Below are 25,295 nucleotides of genomic sequence, written 5' to 3'. Positions count from 1 at the left end.
AACCAGAATCAAGCCATACATTAAAATAATAATGTATTTTATATAACAATATCAATTGGCATTTTTTTCTAGGAATGTGTGGGTAGTAATAATAAAAATAACACCAGGTTAGACACTCTTATTAATGTATTTTGTCAGGTTAATTGATTTAGGGAAAAACATGACATCTCTATAAATTCTAAGGAGGCATATAATACAGTTCTACAACTATTCTAGATAATGATACTCAATAAAGCAGGAATAGATATTTTTGTTAAGGATCAAATGTATCTTTATTAATCCAAAAGTATCATCATAATTGAAATTTCAGAGGCATTTTCACTAACATCTAGACAAACATGATTGTTTACTGTTACTTAACAGAAAACTTAATGCATTTGGATAAGAGAAAGAAATGAGATATAAAATACTTGAAAGGAGGAGGTAAAATTACTATCTTTACATATGGTATCATTTTATACCTGAAAAGCCCAAGAGAATCACCTGAAAACTACCACAACAAAAATCATGGTGGAAAATTCATATAGGAAGGTCTGTAGTTTTCAAACACATGAGTGTATGTTAACTGTTGTTGCATTTAAACTACCTCAACACTTATTGGCTTAAAAACAACCACTTACTACTGCTCACAAGTCCTTAAGTCAACTGGGTTGATTTGGTTGGGCTTGAAGGTCCACTTGGTCCTTGTGTTCTCTCAGCCTCTAGTAGACTAGTCCCAGCTGGCTCACATGGCAGAGGAAAGAGTCCCAAGAGAATGAGAACTCAAAGCCTCCTGAGGCACCAGCTCAGAACTGACACATGATCTATTCTGTTCGCCAAAACAAGTCACAAAGCTAGCCCAGATTCAAGGATAGAAGAAATCAAACACCACTTCTTGAAGGGTCAGTTTGAAAAATGATACTGTTAAAAGCATGGAGACGGAGAAATGAAGGATTTGGGCAATTTTTATAATCTGTCACAAGAGCCAAGTAATGAGAAGATAAAATGAAGGGAAGGAATTTCAATAGCAAAAACGTTCATGATGTGTTTTTATTAAAAACATAGAAAAAATATATCTATATGTGCATACATGCCCATATACATGGAGGATCAGGAGGTTGTTGTGTATATTTTACTTTTTTAGTGAGTCAAAGTTTACATACAGTGAAATGCACTGACAGTTTCACGAATTTTGACATATATACATACTTGTGTAACCATCACCCTAGTCAAAATGCAGGATATTTGTATCTCAGAAAATATTTCTGTTCCCCCTTCTGGACAGTTCTTAGTAGAACCACTATTTTAATTTGGATCACCATAGGTTAATTTTGCTTTAAGCAATAAAAATTTACCAAGTATCTATCTTTTACTTTAATTTTAATTTGATACTATAATAACTTAAAATGTAATTGCATTAAAGAAATTAACTTCAGAAAGTAATTATATTAAAAATATTTTATGTAAAAAATTTCACTATATGTATTGCACATAAATTGAGGTAAATACCTGTCTATTCTATGTTGATGTTAATCCCTACAGTTGCCAGCATAAATTATTGAATAATAATTAGTGACTGCTTCATTTCTTTCACAGTTCTCCATTTAAAAGTGGTGTGTCGATGGCAAGTCGGCTGTGTAAGGCTGCAATGCTAAGTCGATTTAACCTGCTTGCTGGTGAAGCTAAGAAAGAGGATGTACTTGAAGCTAGTACATATCATGCAGCTAAGGTAAGTCCTTAAAGGAATGCAGTTGATCATAGGAATATAATTTAAGAAAAAAATAAGGTAGTAATTTTACGATGATATGTAGCAAAAATTGGTTGAATAGTTCCTGAATATAGGATATTGCCATGTAGTGGTAAACTTAATTTTTAAATAAACATGCCAGAAACTGGAAGTGTAAATAAGTGTTGTCACTTAAAGTAGCCAGGGGGTATGTGCTTCATATGATGTGTACTTTGACATTGCTCAAACCTGCTGTCATGCCCAGAAAAACAAAATGAGAACAAAGCTTCTTCTGTACATGATATTAACTGTGCTAACTAGAGAAGGTAATTATTCTAAATTAACACATTATGATAAAAAAACAAATGAATTTTTCTGTCTTAATTTTGTGAAATAGCTTTAATTTCAGCAGGTGATTTGGGCCTGAGTAAGTAGGTGATGTAGATAACCTTTTTCTTCCTTTCTTTTTTTTTAAATTCTATATTGTTTCAAGTATTACAATGTCCCCTTTTCCCCCCATTGACTTCTCCCTGGCCACTCCCACTCCCCAGCACATGCCCTCACACCCCTACTGTCTGTGTCCATTGGTTATGCTTATATGCATGCATACAGGTCCTTTGGTTGATCTCTTACCACTCACCTCCTCTATCTACCCTCTTAGGTTTGACTGTCTGTTCGATGCTTCTATGTCTCAGGATCTATTTTTGTTAATCAGTTTATGTTGTTCATTATATTCCACAAATGAGTGAGATCATGTGATATTTAACTTTCTCCTACTGGCTTATTTCACTTAGCATAATGTTCTCCGGGTCCATTCATGCTGTTGCAAATAGTAAGAGTTCTTTCTTTTTTACAGCAGCATAGTATTCCATTGTGTAAATGTACCACAGTTTTCTAATCCACTCATCTGCGATGAGCACTTAGGCTGTTTCCAAATCTTAGCTATTGTAAATTGTGCTGCTATGAACATAGGGGTGCATATATCCTTTCTGATTGATGTTTCTGGTTTCTTAGGATATATTCCTAGAAGTGGGATTATTGAGTCAAATGGGAGTTCATTTTTAATTTTTTGAGGAAACTCCATACTGTTTTCCACAGTGGTTGCACCTGTCTACATTCCCACTAGCAGTGTACGAGGGTTCCTTTTTCTCCGCATCCTCGCCAGCACTTGTCGTTTGTTGATTTGTTGATGATAGCCATTCTGACAGGTGTGAGAATGGCTATCATCATTGTCATTTTGATTTGCATCTCTCGGATGATTAGTGACTTTGAGCATGTTTTCATATGTCTCTTGGCCTTCCATATGTCCACTTTCAAAAAGTGTCTATTTAGGTCCTTAGCCCATTTTTTGATTGGCTTTTTAATCTTCCTTTTGTTAAGTTATATGTGTTCCCTATAAATTTTGGAGATTAAACCCTTATAACATTGGCAAATATGTTCTCCCATGCAGTGGGCATTCTTGTTGTTTTGTTGATGGTTTCTTTTGCTGTGCAGAAGCTTTTTATTTTGATGTACTCCCATTTGTTTATTTTCTCCTTAGTTTCCATTGTCCTAGGAGCTGTATCGGTAAACATATTGCTCCGACATATATCTGCTATTTTGCTGCCTATGGATTCTTCTTAGATTTTTATGGTTTCCTGTCTTATGTTTAAGTCCTTTATCCATTTTGAGTTTATTTTTGTGTATGGTGTAAGTTGGTGGTCTAGTTTTATTTTTTAGCATGTATCTGTCCAATTTTCCTAACACCATTTATTGAAGAGACTGTCTTGATTCCATTTTATGCTATTGCCGCCTTTGTCAAATATTAATTGAGTATAATGGCTTGGGTCGATTTCTGGATTCTCTGTTCTGTTCCATTGGTCTATATGTCTGTTCTTGTGCCCATACCAGGCCGTTTTGAGAACAGTAGCTTTGCAATATAGCTTGATATCTGGTATAGTGATCTCTCCAACTTTGTTCTTTCTCAGGATTGCTGCAGCTATTCAGGGTCTTTTTATCCCATATGAATTTTTGGAGAGTTAGTTCTAGGTCTGTGAAATAAGCCATTGGTATTTTAATGGGGATTCCTTTGAATCTATAGATTGCTTTGGGTAGAATGGACATTTTAATGATGTTGATTCTACCAATCCATGAACACGGTATGTTCTTCCATCTGTTTATGTCTTCCTCTATCTCTTTTTCCAACATCCTATAGTTTACCAAGTACAGATCTTTTAACTCCTTAGTTAAGTTTATTCCCAGGTATCTCAATTTTTTTGTTGCAATGCTAAATGGGATTTTTTTTTTTTTTTTTTTAGTTTCTGTGAGTTCATTTTTGGGTTATAAAAAAGCCATAGATTTCTGGGTGTTAATTTTGTATCCTACTACATTGCCAAATTCATATATTAAATCTAGTAGTTTGTTGATGGAGTCATTAGGGTTTTCTATGTACAATATCATGTCATCTGCAAATAATGACAATTTTACTTATTTTCCAAATTGGATGCCTTTTATTTCTTCTTCTTGTCTGATCACTATGACTAGCACTTCCAGTACTATCTATATATATAAAAGCCTAAACGACCATTTGACCATTCGGCCTTTTGACCGGTAGCTATGATGTGCACTGACCACCAGCGGGCAGACGCTCAATGCACAGGCATGGAAACATGGAACAAACAGATGAATCTCAGAGGGAAGGGGGAAAGGGGGAGCAGGGAGAGCAGGAAGAGATTAACTAAAGATCGTATATGCATACTAGAGGCCTGGTGCACAAAATTGGTGCATGGGGGGGGGGTTCCCCTCAGTCTGGCCTGCACCCTCTTGCAATCTGGGACCCCTGGCTCCTAACTGCTGGCCTGCCTGCCTGCCTGATAGCCCCTAAACCCCCTGCCTGCCTGATCACCCCTAACCACTCGCCTGCCTGCCTGATCACCCCTAACTGCCTCTGCCTGTCTGTCTGATCACCCCTAACCACTCACCTGCCTGCCTGATTGCTCCTAACCGCCTCTGCCTTGGCCCCTGCCACCGTGGCTTCATCCAGAAGGACATCCAGAATGATGTCCAGAAGGTTGTTCGGCTGTCCAGTCTAATTAGGATATTACACTTTTATTATTATAGACTAGAGGACGGTGCACGGATTTGTGTACCGATGGGGTCCCTCGACCTGGCCTGCAGGGATCAGGCCAAAACTGGCCCCGTGCATGGATTTTTGCACAGGTGGGGTCCCTTGGCCTGGCCTGCAGGGATCAGGCTGAAACCAGCAGTCTGACATCCCCCTAGGGGTCTCGGATTGTGAGGTACAGGCAAGTCCGAGGGACCCCACCAGTGCACGAACCTGTGGACCTGGCCTCTAGTGTTGAATAAGAGTGGTGAAAGTAGGCATCCCTGTCTTGTTCCTTTTCTTAGGGCCGTGGTCAGCAAACTGTGGCTCGCGAGCCACATGTGGCTCTTTGGCCCCTTGAGTGTGGCTCTTCCACAAAATACCACAGCCTGAGCGAGTCTATTTTGAAGAAGTGGCGTTAGAAGAAGTTTAACCCTTTGCACTCGCTTGCTTTTTTTCTCGATTCCTTTATTCTAATGCTAACCGTGTCGAGTCACACTCGACATCCGAGTGCACAAGGTTAAGTTTAAAAAATTTGGCTCTCAAAAGAAATTTTAATCATTGTACTGTTGATATTTGGCTCTGTTGACTAATGAGTTTGCTGACCACTGTCTTAGGGGAAATGGGTTTAGTTTTTGCCCATTGAGTATGATGTTGGCTGTAGGTTTGTCATATAAAGCTTTTATTATGTTGAGGTATGATCCCTCTATTCCCACTTTGCTGAGAGTTTTTATCAAGAAAGGGTGTTGGATTTTGTCAAATGCTTTTTCTGCATCGATTGATATGATTATGTGATTTTTGTCTCTCAATTTGTTTATGTGATGTATCACATTTATTGATTTGCAGATATTTTACCAGCCTTGCATCCCCAGAATAAATCCCACTTGATAATGGTGTATTATCTTTCTAATGAATGCTGGATCTGATTTGCTAGATTTTTGTTGAGGATTTTAGCATCTGTGTTCATCAGGGATGTTGGCCTGTAATTCTCTTTCTTTGTAGTGTCTTTATCTGGTTTGGGGATAGGGTAATGCTGGCTTCATAGAAAGAGCTTGGAAGTGTTCCTTCCTCTTGAATTTTTTGGAATAGTCTGAGGAGGGTAGGTTTTATTTATTTATTTATTTTGAATGTTTGGTAAAACTCCCCTGTGAAGCTGTCTGGCCGAGTGCTTTTGTTTATTGCAAGTTTTTTGATTACTGCTTTAATTTCCTCCATAGTTATCAGCCTATTCAGATTTTTTTATTCTTCCTGATTGAGTTTTGGAAAATTGTATTTTTTCTAGGAATATGTTCATTTCTTCTGGGTTGTCCATTTAGTTGGAATGGAATTGTTCATAGTTTTTTTTTTTGTTGTTGTTGTTTTTTTTTACAATCTTTTGTATTTCTGTGGGGTCAGTTGTTATTTCACCTCTTTCATTTCTGATTTTTTTTATTTGGGTCCTCTCTCTGCTTCTTGGTGAGCTTGGTAGAGGTTCATCAATCTTGTTTATCCTTTCAAAGAACCAGCTCTTTTGTATTATTATTTTTTAGTCTCTATGTAACCTTTTTCTTTCTTGAAAAATATTTATTCTTTTGCCCCACCAGTGTGGTTCCATTGGTTGGAGCGTCATCCCCTATACAGAAAGGTTGTGGGTTTGATTCCCAGTCAAGGCACATATCTGGGTTGTGGGTTCAATCCCCAATGAGGGTGCATATGGGAGGCAATTGATCAGTGTTTCTCTCTTCTCCTGTCTAAAATCAATAAGCATGTCCTCGGATGAGTATTAAAAAAAATTATTCTTTTTTTTTAGTATTACATAATGCATGTTTAAGTAAAGAATTTGGTAATTTTTTTTAAAGCACAGAGGAAAAATATAATTTGTAATCCCACCTACTAATCAAATATAATACTATTGATCTTGAAATGTAAACATCGTATTTTAGTTTCTTGTCTTGTATATAAATTTGGGGGTATGCATAATTTAAAAATATTAAGATTATCCTGGATAATTATCTTTTTAAAAAAATATATTTTATTGATTTTTTACAGAGGAAGGGAGAGGGATAGAGAGCTAGAAACATCGATGAGAGAGAGAAACATTATCAGCTGCCTCCTGCACACTCCCCACTGGGTATGTGCCCACAACCAAGGTACATGCCGTTGACTGGAATTGAACCTGGGACCCTTGAGTCCGCAGGCCAACGCTCTATCTACTGAGCCAAACCAGTTAGGGCTGGATAATTATCTTTTTAAATCTTCTTTTTTCATTCAACATAATATATGAACCATGTTCTCATAATACGACATATCCATGTGATTAAGTTATTAAATATGTAAATTGTTTCTGATAATCTAATTTCAGTTTTATTATATAGTACTGTGTGAGTGTCTCTAATTTCACCAGTATCTTAATGCTCAAACTGTATAATCCCTATCTGTAAAGCAATTATATTAACTACAGGCTTATCTGTATGTAAACATATTTTTAAGTACAAAAGCTTATCTGGATATTTTCTGGTTTTGGTGGCATAAAAAGGTTGCAAATCATCTCTGTACAAACAAGTATAAAACTAGACAAAATAGTGAAAAACAATCTTTTCACAGCTTTGGAAGTTGACTAAAGGCAGAAAATAAACTGAAAAGTGTATGTTCTTGAAAAACCACTAGAACTCTGAATCAGAACAGGAGTTTGTGTGTTTTTGCCCAAGGTAGTTTTCCGGTCCCTCTTCTTCCTATCTGCTAGTTTGAATGGCAGGAACTGTAGTTTTATCAGACAGAGGGAGGATGCCACAACAGTAGTAGACTTGCTACTAGAGAGGGTCGTCTTGATTTGGAGCTTTGTCAGCTAAATGTGTCCAGACTGATAGGAAACAAATAGGGGAGTCAGTAACTTTACTGGCCTAGGGGTACAGTTCTGGTTGGGGCGAGTGGCGGACCAACTTAGTGACATGAGAAATATTACTAGAGACAAAGAACAACATGGTGAAAGGTTAATACATGAGGAACATGTAACAACTATGTGTATAGGTGTAACAACAGAAATCATTATATATTTGGAAATTAACCTCTGAATAACCCATGAGTCAGAAGAAATAATAAGAAAATTCTTTCGTACAATAAAGGAAGAACACTTCCCAGCTCATTTTAGAAGGTCAGTGTCTCAGGAACATAAATGCAGAAATGCTGAATAAGATATTGACAGACCAAATCCAACAACATATAAAAGGGATTATGCTAGTACACCTTGACCAAGAAAATTATTCCAGGAATGCAAGGTTGATTTAACGCCAGAAAATCATTTGATATACATAATATGAATAAATTGAAGTTCAAAACCCACACAATTATCTCAAAAGATGGATGAAATATACTTGACGAAACCCAACACCTATTCACAATAAAAACACTGAACAAATAAAAAGTAGACGTAAACTTCCTTATCTTTTTTTTTAAAAAAAAAAAACCTCACCTGAGGATATTTTCCCATTGATTTTTAGAGAGAGTAGAAGAGACGGGAAAGAGAGTGAGAACTATCGATGTGAGAGAAACATCGATTGGTTGCCTCCTGCATGTGCCTTGACCAGGGAGGAGCCTGCAACCTAGGTGCCCTTGCCTGGAATTGAACCTGGGACCCTTCAGTCCGCAGAGGCTGACCCTCTATCCACTGAGCCAAACCAGCTAGGGAACTTCCTCATCTTGATAAACAGCATGAACTATAAATCTACCATTGACATTCACACTTACTGGTGAAAGACTGACTACTCTTCCTCTCTTCTCCCCCCAAGATTGGGGAAGAAGGCAAGAATGTCAGATCTTACTATGTCTATTCAACATTATTCTTGCAAGAAAAAGACTGGAAAGGAAGAAGAAAAACATCTTAAATGATGTAATCTTATATGTAAATTATCTTATGAAATGTGTCAAAAACAAATATCTACATGTGTGAATTCAGCATACAAGAACAATATAGAAAAATAAATTCCAAAAATAAATATATATGGAATGAATACTCCAAAATTAAAATTGGGAAAACAATTTCATTCACAGTAGCATGAAAAATATTTAGGAATAAATTAAACAATAGAAGTATAAGACCTGTGCACTGAAAATGATGAAACATTTCTGAGAGAAATTAAAGACCTAAATAAATGGAGAGATATACCATTTCATGGATTGGAAAACTCATTATTGTTAGGATGTCAATTCTGTCCAAATTAATCTATGCATTCAATGTAAACTCCTTAAAAAATGCAGCAGGCTTTTGTGTAGAAATTGGCAAGCTGATTCTTAAATTGATGTGTAAATCCAAAGGATATAGAAGAACTAAAACAATTTTTGAAAAGAATAAAATTGGTAGACTTATCCTACCTCATTTCAAAATCTATCATAAAGGCACAGTAATCAAGCCAACATTAACAGGGAACTCATACACTTAACAAAAGGAAGATAACACAATAAAAAAATGGGCAACGTACCTAAATAGATACTTTTCGAAAGAAGACAGAAGGAAGGCCAAGAGACATGAAAACATGCTCAAAGTCACTAATCATCCGAGAGATGCAAATCAAAATGACAATGAGGTACCATCTCACACCTGTCAGAATGGCTATCATCAACAAATCGACAAACAGCAAGTGCTGGCAAGGATGCGGAGAAAAAGGAACCCTCGTGCACTGCTGGTGGGAATGCAGACTAGTGCAGCCACTGTGAAGGACAGTATGGAGTTTCCTCAAAAACCTAAAAATGGAACTCCCATTTGACCCAGTGATCCCACTTCTAGAAATATATCCCAAGAAACTAGAAACACCAATTAGAAAGGATATATGCACCCCTATGTTCATAGCAGCACAATTTACAATAGCTAAGATTTGGAAACAGCCTAAGTGCCCATCAGCAGATGAGTGGATTAAAAAACTGTGGTACATCTACACAATGGAATACTATGCTGCGGTAAAAAAGGAGTTCTTACCATTTGCAACAGCATGGATGGAACTGGAGAGCATTATGCTAAGTGAAATAAACCAGTCAGAGAAAGATAAATATCACATGATCTCACTCATTTATGGGATATAATGAACAACATAAACTGATGAACAAAAATAGATCCAGAGACAGAGAAACATCGGTCAGACCGTCAAACCTCAGAGGGAAGGTAGGGGAGGGTGGGGGTAAGGGGGAGAGATCAACCAAAGGACTTGTATGCATGCATATAATACTAACCAATGGACGCAGACAACAGGGGGGTGAGGGCATGAGTTGGGGTTGGGGGGGTGGGTAATGCGGGAATAAGGACACATATAACACCTTAATCAATAAAGAAATTTAAAAAATTTTAAAAAAGAATGTATTGATATAATGATAGAGACAGATAGATCAATGGAATAGAATAAACCCACATACTTATGGTCAATTGATTTTGTACAAAGGTGCTAAGGTAATTGAATGGGAGAAAGAATAGTTTTTCGACTAATGGTACTGGGACAATGGAATATCCATGAGTAAAATAAAAAAATTAATTTAGACTTATACTAGTCATGCAAACAAAAAGAACCTCAAAATTGATCATAGATCTAAAAAAGCTAAAATTATGAAACTTCCAAGGAAAACATGAGAAAATACTTATATTCTTAAATTAGGGAAAATTTTCTTAGATATGACAACCAAAAGCACAATCCACAAATAAAAACAATTATTATTTAGATTTCAAAATTTAAAACTTGGCTTTAAAAGTCATTTGGGTCGATGTTCAACCACTGAGCCACACTGAGCAGTGATTAAATATTTTAATTTTTAAAATGTCAAACTGAAGAGACAAAATTAAGAGATACTTATTTTTCATAAATCAAATTCTGCCTATGTTCTATAATTCATTTTTTTTTCTTTCTATAGTGTTTGTCTGGATCCTATCAAGAAGCTAAAACTTTGTTGAAATCCTACTTACAGCAGCATGGCTATGGCGCCTGGATTGTGAAATCTCCCTGTATAGAGCAATTTAGTATGTGAATTAGGCAATCCATTGTCACATTAAAAATCTTTTCTTTTTTTGGTGTGTTTTGACTAGTAAATTAAAAATATGTTATATTGGTGATTTTCAGCTTTCAAAATCAGAATCTTACAATACCAGTGCCTTAGAGATAGCTGAAAATTTGTAAATATTCATGTCAAAGTACATTGAAGCATTAGGGTTTTGAAGTTTTACTTTTTAGAAAAATAATTACCTTATTCATTATTGTAGCCATTTTGTATTTATTTTTACAAACATAAAAATAAATAAAGCCATTACCCTTTTTGCAGTTCAAGAGAAAATTCTTTCTTTTAAGTTTTTGTTTTAAAGCTATTCATACAGCAAAAGATATTCAACATTGTGTCCTGGCATCTCACTTAATTTTTTAAAAATATATTTATTATTGATTTCAGAGAGAGGAAGGGAGGGAGAGAGAGAGATAGAAACATAAATGATGAGAGAGTATCATTGATTGCTGCCTCCTGCACTTCCCACGCTGGGGATCAAGCCTGTAACCCGGGCATGTGCCTTGACCTGGAATTGAACCATGACCTCCTGGTTTATAAGTTGATGCTCAACCACTAAGCCACACCAGCCAGGCTCACTTAATTTTTTTAAATTAAAAATTATAATCCAAGAATACAAATAATAATTTTTACTCATTTGTTGGTTAATTCAACAGACATTTGAGTGCATAATATTTGCAATCACCATACTACGTGATAGTAAAAACCAGTAACTAAAACACCCATTTCTTATGCCAAACTGCACATGTAAATGCAGAAAAATGTTAAACATGTTAGGGAATAATTTGATAAATGAGTTATTCTGATTAATAGAAGATTATCATGAATGCTTTTAAGATTGCTCAATTTCAAGTGTCCTATAAGATCATCCAAATGTGAATTCTTTATAATAAGATCACTAAAAGATTGTTTAGCTTTATATTTGTTTATACAGTTATAATGCTTAGATGAGAAGGGAAAGTTTAGTTACTCTTGAGTTAGAATATTTATCTTTAGTAAAGCTATGCATTTATTTCATACTTTAGCCTCTTCAACTTATTCCTTAGTTTCAGTCACAGGTGAATTATTTAAACATTATTGGTTCTCAGACTTTATCCCTCTTAGCTTGAATCTTCATCAAATTTACTAGAGGCCCAGTGCATGAAATTTGTGCACTGCTAGGGTCCCTAGGCCTGGATGGCAATCATGACCAATGGGGGCCTTCCTTCCTCCAGCTACCGGCTGGGGCCTGCCTTCATTCTGCACTGCCCCCTGGTGGTCAGCGCATGTCATAGCGGGCAGTTGAACTCCTAAGGGGTCAATTTGCATATTAGCCCTTTATTATATAGGACTAGAGGCCCGGTGCATGAAATTCGTGCACAGGGGTGTGTGTCCCTCAGCCCAGCCTGCACCCTCTCCAATCTAGGACCCCTCGAGGGATGTCCGACTGCCCGTTTAGGCCTGATCCCAGTAGGATCGGTCCTAAACAGGCAGTCGGACATCCCTCTCACAATCCAGGACTGCTGGCTCCCAACTGCTTGCCTGCTTGCCTTCCTAATTGCCCCTAACCACTTCTGCCTGCCAGCCTGATCACCCCCTAACCACTCCCCTGCCAGCCTGATTGATGCCTAACTGCTCCCCTGGCAGCCTGCTCCCCTGCGGGCCTGGTCACCCCTAACTGCCCTCCCCTGCAGGCCTGGTCACCCCTAACTGCTCTCCCCTACAGGCCTGGGTCCTCCCAACTGTCCTCCCCTGCAGGCCTGGTCCCTCCCAACTGTCCTCCCCTGCAGGCCTGGTCCCCCCCAACTGCTCTCCCCTACAGGCCTGTGTCCTCCCCCCCAACTGCCCTTCCCTGCAGGCCTGGTCATCCCCAACTTCCCTCCTCTGCCATCCTGGTCACCCCTAACTGCCCTCCCCTGCAGGCTTGATTGCCCCCAACTGCCCTCCCTTGCAGGCCTGGTCCCTCCCAACTGCCCTCCCCTGCTGGCCATCTTGTGGTGGCCATCTTGTGTCCACATGGGGGCAGGATCTTTGACCACATAGGGACAGCCATCTTCTTTGTTGGAGTGATGATCAATTTGCATATTACTCTTTTATTAGATAGGATAGAGGCCTGGTGCACGGGTGGGGGCCGGCTGGTTTGCCCTGAAGGGTGTCCCGGATCAGGGTGGCGGTTCCCTTGGGGCGTGGGGTGGCCTGGGCGAGGGGTCTGTGGTGGTTTGCAGCATGGCCACGCCCCCCGGCAACCCAAGCGGAGGCCCTGGTATCTGGGATTTATTTATCTTCTATAATTGAAACTTTGCAACTTTGAGCGGAGCCCAGGGCTGGCCAGGAAGTTTGGCTTCCTCCATCGCTGGGGAAACCCAAGCCTCCTGCTGGCTCCATGGCCCCAGCCATTTTTGTTGGGATTTATTTATCTTCTATAATTGAAATTTTGTAGTCTTGAGCGGAGGCCTGGGCCGGCCAGAGCGGGCAGAAAGCTTGGTTCTCTACAGCAGCGGTTCTCAACCTGTGGGTCGCGACCCACAGGTTGAGAACTGCTAGCAGGGTCGCCTAAGACCATCGGAAAACACAGATATTTACATTCCAATTCATAACAGTAGCAAAATTACAGTTATGAAGTAGCAACGAAAATAATTTTATGGTTGGGGGTCACCACAACATGAGGAACTGTATTAAAGGGTCGCGGCATTAAAACGGTTGAGAACCACTGACTTAGATGATATTTATTGGTTATTCCTCCAAATTAGTATTTTCTTCTTAAATATTTTCAGTCTCTCTTCTGAATTATTTCCTTCCACAGCTGATTTCCAGCCTTTATTTCTATTATTTTTTGATAGTTAACTTGCTTTTGAAAATGCAAGATCTTTCACCTTCTCTTGGCTCTTCACATTTATGGGTATTTTGCTTTGGATTGACACTTAAAAAATAAGGAAGAGTACCAAGTGGTTAATACTTGCCTCTGAAAGTTTTGCCTAAATAGTAAAGGCCCTATGTTAAACACTGCCATGAAAATCAGTAAAAGATAATTTATTTTCTCAAGAAATTTAGTTTTAATAAGGAAAAGTGAATATACCCAACTGTTTTACAGGCAATCTAGTAAGTATCCCTTATTTATTTAACATATAGTCACAGAGTGTCTCTATGTGTTATGTCTACTCAGTTATATGTACTGTTTTGGTTTAGAGAAAGATCATATCTAGAGAGGTGTATCAAGAGAGATTATGTAAAGAATGAAGGAAATGGAATTTAGTAGAAGGCTGCCATTTAGTGGAAAGGGCAGGAGATGGCTTGAAACCCATTGGCCTTTATGACTGTTAAAAGTCATTTAATCTTCTTAGCTCAGTTTTTCATTTATTGCAGGGATGAAATTGATACTAGAATATTATTTTTCAGGGGTGGATGCTTATTAGAAAGGGCTCCAAGCTACCCTTCATCGAAGCAGCAATGTGTATCTTCTTTTACCTATTATGTATTGGGTTGCATAAGATGTTTTGCTTGATGAAAAGTAAACTACTAAATTCAGACTTCTAAACTTCTGAAGTTGTTAAAAAACCACTAAACTAGTTGCATCTAAATTGAAGTCCTAAGTTCTAAGGTTCTGTTATCTGAGCAAGCATTGAAGAATAGTTAAAATTTGTAAGGATGTAATAAAGCAAAGATTAGAGGGGAAATGTCAGTCTTTGAGGCTAGAGTATAGAACTCTTGATGGAGAAGTTGAGAATTGAATCTAGCATTTTTTCTCAATTTGGGAGGCAGAAAGGGAGCTCTTGAAGGATTTTGTATAGGGAAATGACATACATTCAAATGCCACTCCACAACATTTTTTTGTTTACTTATGGAAATTTGCAAACATACAAAAGTAGAATAGTAAATGAATCCCCATGTACTAGTACCTATCACCAAACTCAATTATTAAAAAATGGCAATCTTGTTTGATATATACCTTCCCAAATTGGTTTATGTTAGAACAAATATCAGACATATTATTTCTTCTGAAGATACTCTGATATGTATCTGTAAAATGTGAAGACTCTTTAGTGCCACATATGTATAACCACAATTCAGTTAGCACACCTGAAAAATTAATAGTAATTCTCCCATTATCTCATAAATTATAGAGTGTTAGAACCAAGATCAAAATTACATATATTAAAATTTGTATGTTTGTTAAATATCTAGTAATCTATACATTTTCTCACATTTTTTCTCTTAATTTAGTTCTTGAAAAATGGGCTTTTGTTTGAAGTATCCCACAAACTCATTTTTTGTTGCCTACATTTCCATGAGGTCATTTAACATGGTATTTTGTCCTCTGTATTTCCTGAATCAAATAGTTAAATCTAGAGGCTTTCAAAGTCAAGTTCAAAATTTTAGCAAGAATATTTCATAGTTAAATTATTGGCATGAGTGATGGATTATGAATGGAGATTTTAGTGTTGAGTCCCTTCAATGTTTGAGGAGTCTGTGTGGGGCCAGGGATAGATAGAGCCCTGGACAGTCAGATCTGGGACTTAGGCAGCCTGTTTTTACCTCCCACGTTCAGTAATTCCATTTTCTTATCTGTGCCATGGAACTTTTTAATAAAAAATATAGTCGTGTTCATCACGTATTAAGGCAGTGCCTATACAGGGTAAAACATACATTTCATCTGTTATAGAAATTTAGAATTTTTAAATTGGGAGGTATTTTTAGATAATTTTATTTTGCACATGAAATGATGTGAGCATTATTTTAAGAGAGCCTTAGATGAAACTTGCGAAAAATAATTTGATCATAATGTGTATGTGAAATATGTAAAAATGCTTTGAATATATTGATGGGGATTGGTAGGAATTGTTGTCAGACTTTATAACAGTTAATGAAGGATCACTGTGAGTTACAAATGCAAGTTTATTTTCTTTGAGAATGAGCTGAAATTGATGGTTTCTTTGATGTGAGAAAGGAGAAAATATTAAGTAGACAGGAAGCATAAGAATTTCCTCTTTAGAAATAGTTTGATCCTGATACATCTATAAACTGACTTTAAATACTATTTACTGCTCTGTCACTCCTTGTGTTACAATAGTTGTCAGATATATTTGATTTTGTGTAGTGGTTTCAGTGGCACCAGAGGAGCAACCTCTGTCACTTCTGGTCCTAAGGAAGAAACCCACCACAGAACTCTGGTGGCGCTGGGGTCTCCCTTACCTGTGCATTTCTCAGTGTCTTCCTGGGCAAGATGAGAAGACTGCACTGCTCACCCATCCCAACACAGCCTTTCCCTGGCCTGTGCACTCTTCTATGGGGAGGCTCTGATGCTTCAACATCATTGAAAGGGGCCACTTGGGAGTCTAAGCATTTACTCAACTATTAATGACATTTGCAAGTTCTCATTAAATTCTGAATCCCAGGGAGTTTCATTAATTTCAGTTAAATCAGCCCAAACATGACTTGTTTTCCACCCCCATTGGCTAAACACTCTATTCCCCAGCAATGTTGAGATCTTAACAAGTCCCATTTTAGGCCTGGAGGCAATAAAAGCTGGTAAAGGTGAGTTCTGGGGAAAATTGCCCTCAATTTGTGAGTCATTGGAATACTTTTAAGGAGAGGAATGTTTTTTACTCAGAAGGGACACAACTAAAGAAAAGGGGAAAATGGGTATTCTCTGTGTCTACATCCCACATCTTAGGGCCTCACTCCTTCCCGCCCTTCATGGGAGAGGCCTGGAGGGTCTAACTGCATCTTTGTAGATCTTACATCAGGCTCTGCCCTCTGCCATGTATACCCTATTACTGCTGTAGAAATGGACTATTTTTTTGTATTTGAGTTTATTCTTCATTTAACTTTTAAAACACTACTATAGTTAAATATTAAAAACAATAGCAAGTAGTAAGTATATTACAATTACAGTCCTTCACTCATTAACTACTGTAAGTAAAATGCCAGCAGTGAGTGTTATTCACTGGCCCCATTAAGAAATCTGACATTGAACACCACTCGTAGGATGATGTCATCATCGTCATATGCTTCTCCATTGACTTGGATCAAAGTCTACCAGTTCTACTTAGTCCATTTCATCAGTCTCTTCTACTTCCTTCCTTTCAGGTAAGAGTTTTTCCAGCAAAGAGAGTTTATCAGGAGAGAGAGAGCCATTTTCAGGAAAGTTTACCTTAAATTTGATGATTAGGTGACCCTTTTCATGTGGTCTATGATGAATTGGCATGCCTTCATCTAACACACATTTGATATCTTCATTCTTGACAATCTGACCTGGATGAAAGGTGATGACTATGGTTCGGTTGTCAGGAGTAGCTAGTGGCTTTTAGAAGCCACACGATGCTTCAACCAGCTGTATGTCCATACACATGAAAAGGTCGTCTCCTTGTCGCATAAAAACAGCATGGTCTTTTCTGACCTAAAACGATAATATCTCCTGGCTCCAGTCTTGGTTCTTGGTCTTCTTCACCATGGAATGTTATCTTCTGGCCATCTTTCATGCCTTTATCAATATGAACTTCTACAACCTTCTTCTCTCGAACTATCTTCCTTCCATTGCAGCTTTTACATCCATCTTTAGGACTGATCCATTCCCCATGGCCCTGGTACTCCATGCACACAGACTGAATTTGCTGAACCATTCCAGGTTCTGTCTGGTGATTTCTTATTTGCATTCCAGTACCTCAGCAATTAAGACAGCACTCTACTGTTCCTTTCTTACCACCTCAGCCTTCACGTTTGTCACAAATCACATCCTTTTGCAGAGCTAGTTTTCTTGTTGCACCATTATATAAATCTAAGGTTACTGAGAGCTGATGACAACATTTTTTACCTTTCCTTTCTCTCTCTACCTTCCTCCTCCTCCAAAAAACATATCAAAGATGTCCATGGGAGAGCCAAAACCAGCACCTACTCCATCTTCCTTTAATTGCTTGTTCTCCTCCTTTGTCATATAATTCCCTTTTCTTTGCATCAGAGAGCACTTCATAAGCTTGAGAAATCTGTTTAAACTTCTCTCCTTCATTTGGATTCTTATCAGGTGGTACTTCAAGGCCAGCTACCTGTAAGCCTTTTTCTTTTCTTTTTTTTTTAAATATATTTTTCATTATTTCAGAGAGGGAGAGGGAGAGAGGAGAGAGAGAGAGAAACAATGATTTAAGAGAAGCATTGATTGGCTGCCTCCTGCACCGTCCACACGAGGGATCAAGCCTGCAACCCAGCCATATGCCCTGAGTGGGAATCAAACTGACCTCCTGATTCATAGGTCAACATTCAACCACTGAGCCATGCCAGCCAGGTTATAAATCTTTTTCAATTCTTCCTGGGTGGCATTGGGTTTGACCTCCAAAACATCATAGTAAGTGGTTTCTTTTACCATTTTTGACAGCTGGTGAGTGGCCAAAGGCAGGTGTGGAGGAGCTGGAAAGAGCACGTTGCTCTAGAAATGGAATATTTAAAAATTGCCAATGAGGACTTCCATGGATGTTTTTAAGTGTATATTCATAACTTTAATTTTAAGAATCTAGGTAATAATCGCAATTTTCATAACTATTGTTGCTGTAACAAATGCCATGGCCTTGGATCTCACAACACCTTGCCCTCCTGCATTTCATTCTGTGCTACTATTGATGATAATTAGGATGCTATTGCATTCCATAGATTTTCCATGTCATACTAACATTGTGGTCCTTGACTATATGAACAATCCTGACCCAGGAGCCTATTTGAGAGTTTATTTCATGGTGCTATTTCTGGTACAATTACTGTGTCTGCGTCAGGAAACAGCATACTCAGAATAATTCAAGGAGGATCTCATAAAGAGATGATTTACTAAGGTAGAGTACAGGGAAACTGTGAGGGAGAGTACAGTACCTGGAGCTGGTAACAGTAGAAGTGCACCACGCCTGGCTTAAAGGGAGGAGTGGAAAGAAAAGTTAGCAGAACCCAGAGGGAAAAAATCTTGAGAGAGCCGCCTTGGCTGAGAGGCACAACCACTCCATGGGGAAAATCGGGAATCTTTTCTATCCCTCCCACTTCCCACCAGAGTTCCCCAGGGGCAGGACCCAGTGAAAAGCCAGTAGGCCGGGAGACTCCTAAGGACAGAGAACAATGTGTAAGATGTTGGGAAATGGATGGAGAGACACATCAATTATCTGAAGAGTTTCAAGAATGTTTGTGTTTAGCATCTTGTTTGTGGAGATATAAAATCATGTAATTTGATGAGGTTTTCTCAGACTAAAACTAAGGAACTGATCAGCTCCTGGTAGGAGAAAGCAAGAGCTTTGAGAAGCCCATTTCCTTATTCCACATACCTTCCAGGGGAAGGCATCTCAGCTGTCTTTTGAGGTCAGAGAAGTAATTTGGAAATATTTTAGTGATTACTCTGTGCTTGTTGTTATTCATCACCTTTATTAAATAATTTTATGAATTGAACTACATATACATTATATTTAACAATTCAATATAAAAATAAATACTTTGGGATAAATAATTTATGTATATTTTAGAGCCCTTAGGGCTTACAAAAAGAATCTTAAAAGATCCATATTTATCATCTGAAGACGAAGAACAATAATTACAAAAGGTAGCAAACCATACATCAAAAAATAAATATAATTTTTAAATATTTAAATAAATAGAAAGCCTGATAACATTTTAAATGGGAAGCACTTAAGTCAGTGTTGAGAAGATTCTTTGACAAAAGGTAATCCACTTGTTCAGGAAGTCTACGATGTTCACCGTCTCATCATCATAGTCACATTTGAATCTCGTTTCAGGTCCCTAAAACACAAAAATTATAATTATTTTTTTAGTTCAGGGTGGTTTACCTTAGATATAATTATTCTCAATTGAAGTATTACAGGTTTATGGCCTTTATTTTCAAGGAAGTTAAGCATATTAATCTCATTTTCTTGAAATGATCAAATTGGTGTGCTGAAATTATACTGTTATGACACCAAGTGATAGTAACACACAAGCTGAGGTTGTTAATCCTATCAATCTTAAGGAACACAAGATTTTTTCCCTTGAATTATATACCAATAAGCATTTTTGTTGTTGCTAGTCCTTACCAGAGGATATTTTTTCCGTTGTAAAGAAAGTAGAAGGGAGGTGGGTGGGAGAAGAGAGAGGGAGAGAGAGAGAGAAACATTGATGTGAGATAGACATCTATTGGTTGCCTCCCACACATATGCCAGCTGGGGACAGGGAATGAACCTGCAATGGAGATACATGCTCTTGACAAATCAAACCCATGACCCTTTGGTTCTTAGGCTGATGCTCTAAGCCATGAGCCACACCCGCCAGGTAAGCATTTTTTGTTGTTGTTATTCCTCACCTGAGGATATTTTTCTATTGATTTTTAGAGAGAGTGGGAGGAGAAGAAACAGAGAGAGACATATCAATTGGTTGCCTTCTGCACAGGATCAAGCTTGCAACTGCGGTACATGCCCTTGACTGGAATTGAACCAGGGACCCTTCAGTTCATGGATGACACTCTATCTACTGAGCCAAACCAGCTAGGGCCAAGTAAGCATTTTAAATGAAAACAGGTGTAAACAAATATTTCATTAAATGTATGCAAAATCAAGTTTTTAACCCTCCTTTCCTCTGGGTTTAAATCTATATAGGTTACATGTGTGCAGTACCAGTGATATACACATTATACTTTCTTTTTTAAACCTCAAGTCTTCTGTTATTCTATTTGAATGAATCTCTACATATTTTCCCCCTAATGAGATAGAGCCAGTCAAGAGTAAGTTAGGACAAGCTTTTGTTTGGGGGTAATTTGTGTGAAAAAGTTTCATAAATAGTCATTACCACGACCCTCTCCCCCCCCAACTCAGTATCAATAAAGGACCAACTTTTGAAAGTTTAAACATTGGAGATTTTGTTTTGTGGACTGACTTGTTGGAAATTAATTTCATCTGCCAATAGGAGCTATTTCAACTTTGCTTTTAGCTGACAAAGTAGGAAAATATTCTGATATATAGTAAGATAAAAGAGGGCTTTTTAATTTTGAAGTAATACCTATCCTGGGAACATAACCAAGTGAGATAAAGTATCCATTCCCTTTAAATAAACTGTTGTAGTGTTACATACTTTTTTTACATACAATTAAATATTATAACCTCTTACAGGGTGAGATTTTTTAAAACATCGGGCTTTTGAAACTCGGAGTCTCTGATTTTCACATAATATTCTCTTAATTTTGCATCAAGAACTTAGAGTCAGTTTTCTGATATTGGTAAAAAAATTTAGAGCATGCCTTTTAACATAGATGAGAAACAGTCTATCAATGTCTAGATGACATTGCTCTCAATGTATTTTTGAAGAATTAAATGAAAGGAACAGTCTATTAATAAAATGACTTCTATTCAGAAACAGTTAAGATTTTTAGAACCTTGGTTATACTATCATTAAAATTACACTGTTTATTTAGGATACCTATTAACTCATGAATTTTGTACTTTGGCAGATTGGATGAAAAAAAGAGACATGAATCTCTTTTACATCACCTGAGTCCCTTGTATATTTCATGCTTCCTCTGCGTTTAAAAATACGTAAGGTTTTGAAAGTATTGCCTCTTAATAAGGAGTTAATTATCTAATCCATTGGCCATTTTAATGGTTGCTGATTTTTAGACCAATCTCTTAGTCCTTCTACCAGTGGTAGGGAAACCCCATTTAAAAGGCCTTTTAGATAATCAGTGTTGGTAAATCTGGAAAATGACCTGAAGGAATTAAAAAAATACATAATGAAAACTGTGCTTTCTGTGACATTCAGTTCAGTTTTTTCTCCTACTCTCAGTATTGCATCAATGTGAGGGGTGACTGCAGGGCCAGGGGCTTGTCCCTCTGTGGATGGTGGGTGGAAACCTTCTGGCTCTTACCCTTATACCTTATTCTTCCCAGCTCCACAGTGTATCACCTAACACACAAATGATTCATGCTCACCGTGGACTTAAAATGTATGAGCACTTCACAAACACAAAAAATGCTATACTACTCTAAAATGCCCCTCCCCTCCATGTATTTTCTTTCCAGGTGAGCAAATGAAGTATTCCCTTACCTTCAGGTTCTGAGCGAGTACATTGACATTGCTCATTAATTCCGTGATATTGCTCAAGCTTTTGCTTTGATCTAACTTTAGCACTTTCTCCAGAGCTTCACGTTCTTCGACTAGACACTGCAGATGTTTCAATTCTGTGGCCTGGAATAATAAAAATAATTATTAGGTTAGTTTACCTTGACGCAAAAGTCAATCAATGTACCCTCAAATTTATTTTAAGAGTAGCAGGACATAGTTTTTACCACTCTCTCTGTTCTCAGCATTACTGTCAAGCTGGACCCATAGAGTTTACATGATAAGACTGGAAAAACTAGAGGTCAGCTACCCACGATTAGAAATAATTGTTAGTTAACAAATAATCATTAATTTCAGCTTAATTTGGTTTTGCAAAGCGGCAACATTTCTGCATCTAATTGCAAGTCACAGATATAGGCTGAATTATTAGGACCAGAGTAGGAATGTGGAAGTATGAGTCACAGTTTATGATTCTAGTGTTTCATGGTTTTAAGAGGTGAGAATCATAGAATGTTAGGACAGAAGGAGCTCTCGGATGCCATCGGTCACAGTCCAACATTTTATACATTGGCCATTGTAACTGTGTATAAGATTGGCTTTCAAAATAGTTAGTCACATATAATTGCATCTTAATTGTTTACTTTTCTATAGTAAGTACATTAAGCATTTTAAAAATGATTTGTACCAACCAAATAAAACATTGCAATACTTGAAGTATTTTTGAATGGGCCTTCTGATTTAGACATACACACATAATGATAATATTTCACACTTCTATGGTACATTGTAATTCCAAAGTGTTTTCTCCTAAATAAGTCCATTTAAGTCTCACAGCCACACTTTGAGATAGGCAATGCAATATTATCTTCATGTTACAAATAAGGAAAGTAAATCTCAGATTTTGTGTTCTCCCAAGGCCACATGAGCAGGAGTAGCCAGGATTAAGTTTCAGTTTTATCTTTATAGCATTAACCCAGAATCCTTTGAATTAAATGTTTTTATCATTTACTGAAATATTTTAGAAACATGGAATGGTTGTAAAATGAACAAGTGAATGGAGTTTATCACATCACTTTGGTTTCAAATAGATCTTGAGTTGTCATTTAGAAACTGTTAGATTTCAAAGAATCTACCACCCTCTAAACTATGCACACATCTCATGTTATCTTTCTAGCAATCTTCAGAGGGAGAGGTAGCACTGCACCACACAGGTCTTATGACATTTTCATCTGCTGGCCTCTCAACTTGCTACTGCAGAACAGGTTCTACAAGTTCAAGGCTGGAGTTTTCGGCATGGGCAACTTGGAGTTAGTCCCCTTAGAAAAGTCAGTCTTTTAAGTTGCTGGAGGTAAGATATATGTGTCTCTGATTCAGCTGGAGGAGATCACTAAATTATTTCCTTTTCATCTTTTAAAAGAGTAGCTTGAAGCATAACTTGAGTGAGTAAGAGGCAGATCAATGGAATTGCATCTATGATCCTTTAAATCCCATTTCCCCCGCTGGGCGTGGATTCCCAGGACAGGCTTTTCCCAGCACTGGTTTTGCCTGTTCTCTGTTGACGCACATAGCTGTTAGCATTCCTCTCTTAGCAATAGGGGCCTGGATGATCTATGTTTATCTAACTACCTGAATCCCAAAACAACCAAATGGAGCTTTTAAACTTGGAAAATGAATCATCTAGTGTAAGTCTCTAGGACTGTTGGCATAAAAGATGTGTAAGTCCACAATTGTACTTTATGCTCCCCAGGAAGAATTTTGTCTTTACTCTTTAGTACTAATAATAGCAAATGCTTGTATGGTGTTCACCATATGCCAGATGCTTGTAGAGAGTCCTTTACATTTATGCACTCATCCTCCCTCACAGAACTATATGAAGTATGTATAGTTATTCACAGATGTAGACAAGAAACAGTCACAAAGAGAGCTGGTAACTGCCCAAGTTCATAAAAGCTAGGACATGGTAGAGCTGAGATTTCAGTTCAGATCTGGCCCTCAGGTCTGGGCTATGGATTAGTGCTATGTTGCCTCTCAAAGGCAGACTCTTAGAAATTTCTCCTAGGACTGTGGTCGGCAAACTGCAGCTCGTGAGCCACATGCGGCTCTTTGGCCCCTTGAGTGTGGCTCTTCCACAAAATACCATGGCCTGGGCGAGTCTATTTTGAAGAAGTGGCGTTAGAAGAAGTTTAAGTTTAAAAAATTTGGCTCTCAAAAGAAATTTCAATCGTTGTACTGTTGATATTTGGCTCTGTTGACTAAAGAGTTTGCCGACCACTGTCCTAGGACACAGGATTTATTTTAAAGTGGGCTGCTCTGATGTTGGTTTTGGTAATTTCATGGTAAAAGTAAATAATAGATATCTGTAGAGTTTTACATTTTCAAATGAAGCAGTAAATTCACATAATCTTGTTTTAAAACTGTCCCAGTAATGAAATGAGAATATTATTATCTTCTTTTCTTCCCAACCCCTTTTCCTCCAAATACAAACAAGGACATCTAAAAATTACATAGGCAAAGCCATTTTACAAAAGCCCCATTATCAAACCTGGATATATATATTTAAAAATATTGAAGATACTAATACTTTTTCTCAGGTGAGATGCCATTAATATAATCAGTGTGCAAATTTCCATTTTACTTTGCATCTTAATAAAACACAAAATGAACTTAGAAAGTTGTACTTACATTTCTGGGCATGTAAAACTTAAACGTGAGCATCATGGGGAGTTTGGAGTTCTTGTCATTCTGAGAAAACAAAACAGACTGTTATTACAAAGTGTACTCCAGGCAGAAAAGTTAAAGGGAGTCATTTTAGCAAGCAAGGAATATACATACCCTGACTCCATTCAGAAGCCGCTGCAGATCCAGTATCAGTTGCTCCAGCTGCTGCTGTGTTTCCTGGCTGGAGCTCGAGGTAGGTGCACCGTCTGCGATGAATGCGAGAGTTAGTGCAATACAAGACAAGAAGTGCATCTTGTACATTGTGGCAGGAGGTGAGGTTGATGCGAGTAGTGATTACAGAGCTGATAGAGAGCTCTTGAGCAAAAGGAGCAATTTATACTGTTAATTCTGGAAAAATATCATGGGGGTGTCAAAATATTTTACATATTACACATATTTTCAAAGACTTTACCTGTGTGGCAAAAAGCATTACCTTTATTTTTCCTCTTCTGATGACTCTTTGGAATTTCTTTAAACCCCCGTGAGCTGACTGAATGGATGTAGGTGAAATCCCTCTTGGTTACATTAGCCCACACTTTTGTGGCAGTTCCAATGCATATGCCTCACGCCTTCTGTATGAAACAGTTTTTCCTCCTCTTTCATTAAGGGGGTGGGGAGACAAAAGTAGCTCATGAAAATGTTCTCTTTGTTGTAAAACTATGCTGAACATGTGGCTCACCCTGTTGTGGTGGACGAGAGCTGGAGCAAATAGTTGAAAAGAATAAATGTTTAGATTTG

General features: G+C 37.8%; 2 protein-coding genes and 1 pseudogene across 4 annotated transcripts in view; 1 reads left to right on the top strand and 2 right to left on the bottom strand.

Moving 5' to 3' along the window:
• The window catches only part of ADAD1 (adenosine deaminase domain containing 1), a gene marked incomplete at both ends in the record, with an annotated part of 37,360 nt that extends 26,591 nt beyond the window's left edge, over positions 1–10,769 (top strand). For both annotated transcript variants that reach the window (XM_079770302.1, XM_079770301.1), the window contains 2 exons: positions 1,576–1,708; positions 10,656–10,769. In XM_079770302.1, coding sequence (XP_079626428.1) covers positions 1,576–1,708; positions 10,656–10,769 — 247 coding nt within the window. The remainder of the gene's footprint in view (positions 1–1,575; positions 1,709–10,655) is intronic.
• Positions 10,770–16,728: 5,959 nt separating this feature from the next.
• Positions 16,729–18,186, bottom strand: LOC307099114 (dnaJ homolog subfamily A member 1-like; annotated as a pseudogene). Its single transcript has 2 exons — positions 18,049–18,186; positions 16,729–17,811 (listed from the first exon to the last, which is right to left on the bottom strand). The product of its transcript is annotated as a dnaJ homolog subfamily A member 1-like (transcript).
• Positions 18,187–19,343: 1,157 nt separating this feature from the next.
• On the bottom strand, positions 19,344–24,818 carry IL2 (interleukin 2; the record flags this gene model as incomplete). Its single annotated transcript, XM_079770303.1, has 4 exons — positions 19,344–19,535; positions 21,825–21,965; positions 24,522–24,581; positions 24,672–24,818. 4 exons carry the CDS (start codon positions 24,816–24,818, stop codon positions 19,425–19,427), a joined length of 459 nt encoding a protein of 152 aa, XP_079626429.1. The 3' UTR covers positions 19,344–19,424.
• Between the last annotated feature and the right edge of the window lie 477 nt (positions 24,819–25,295).

The sequence above is a fragment of the Cnephaeus nilssonii genome (genome assembly GCF_951640355.1).
Source record: "Cnephaeus nilssonii genome assembly, chromosome: 5".
Lineage (NCBI taxonomy): Eukaryota > Metazoa > Chordata > Mammalia > Chiroptera > Vespertilionidae > Cnephaeus > Cnephaeus nilssonii.
This window is presented reverse-complemented; position numbering and strand designations above follow the sequence as displayed.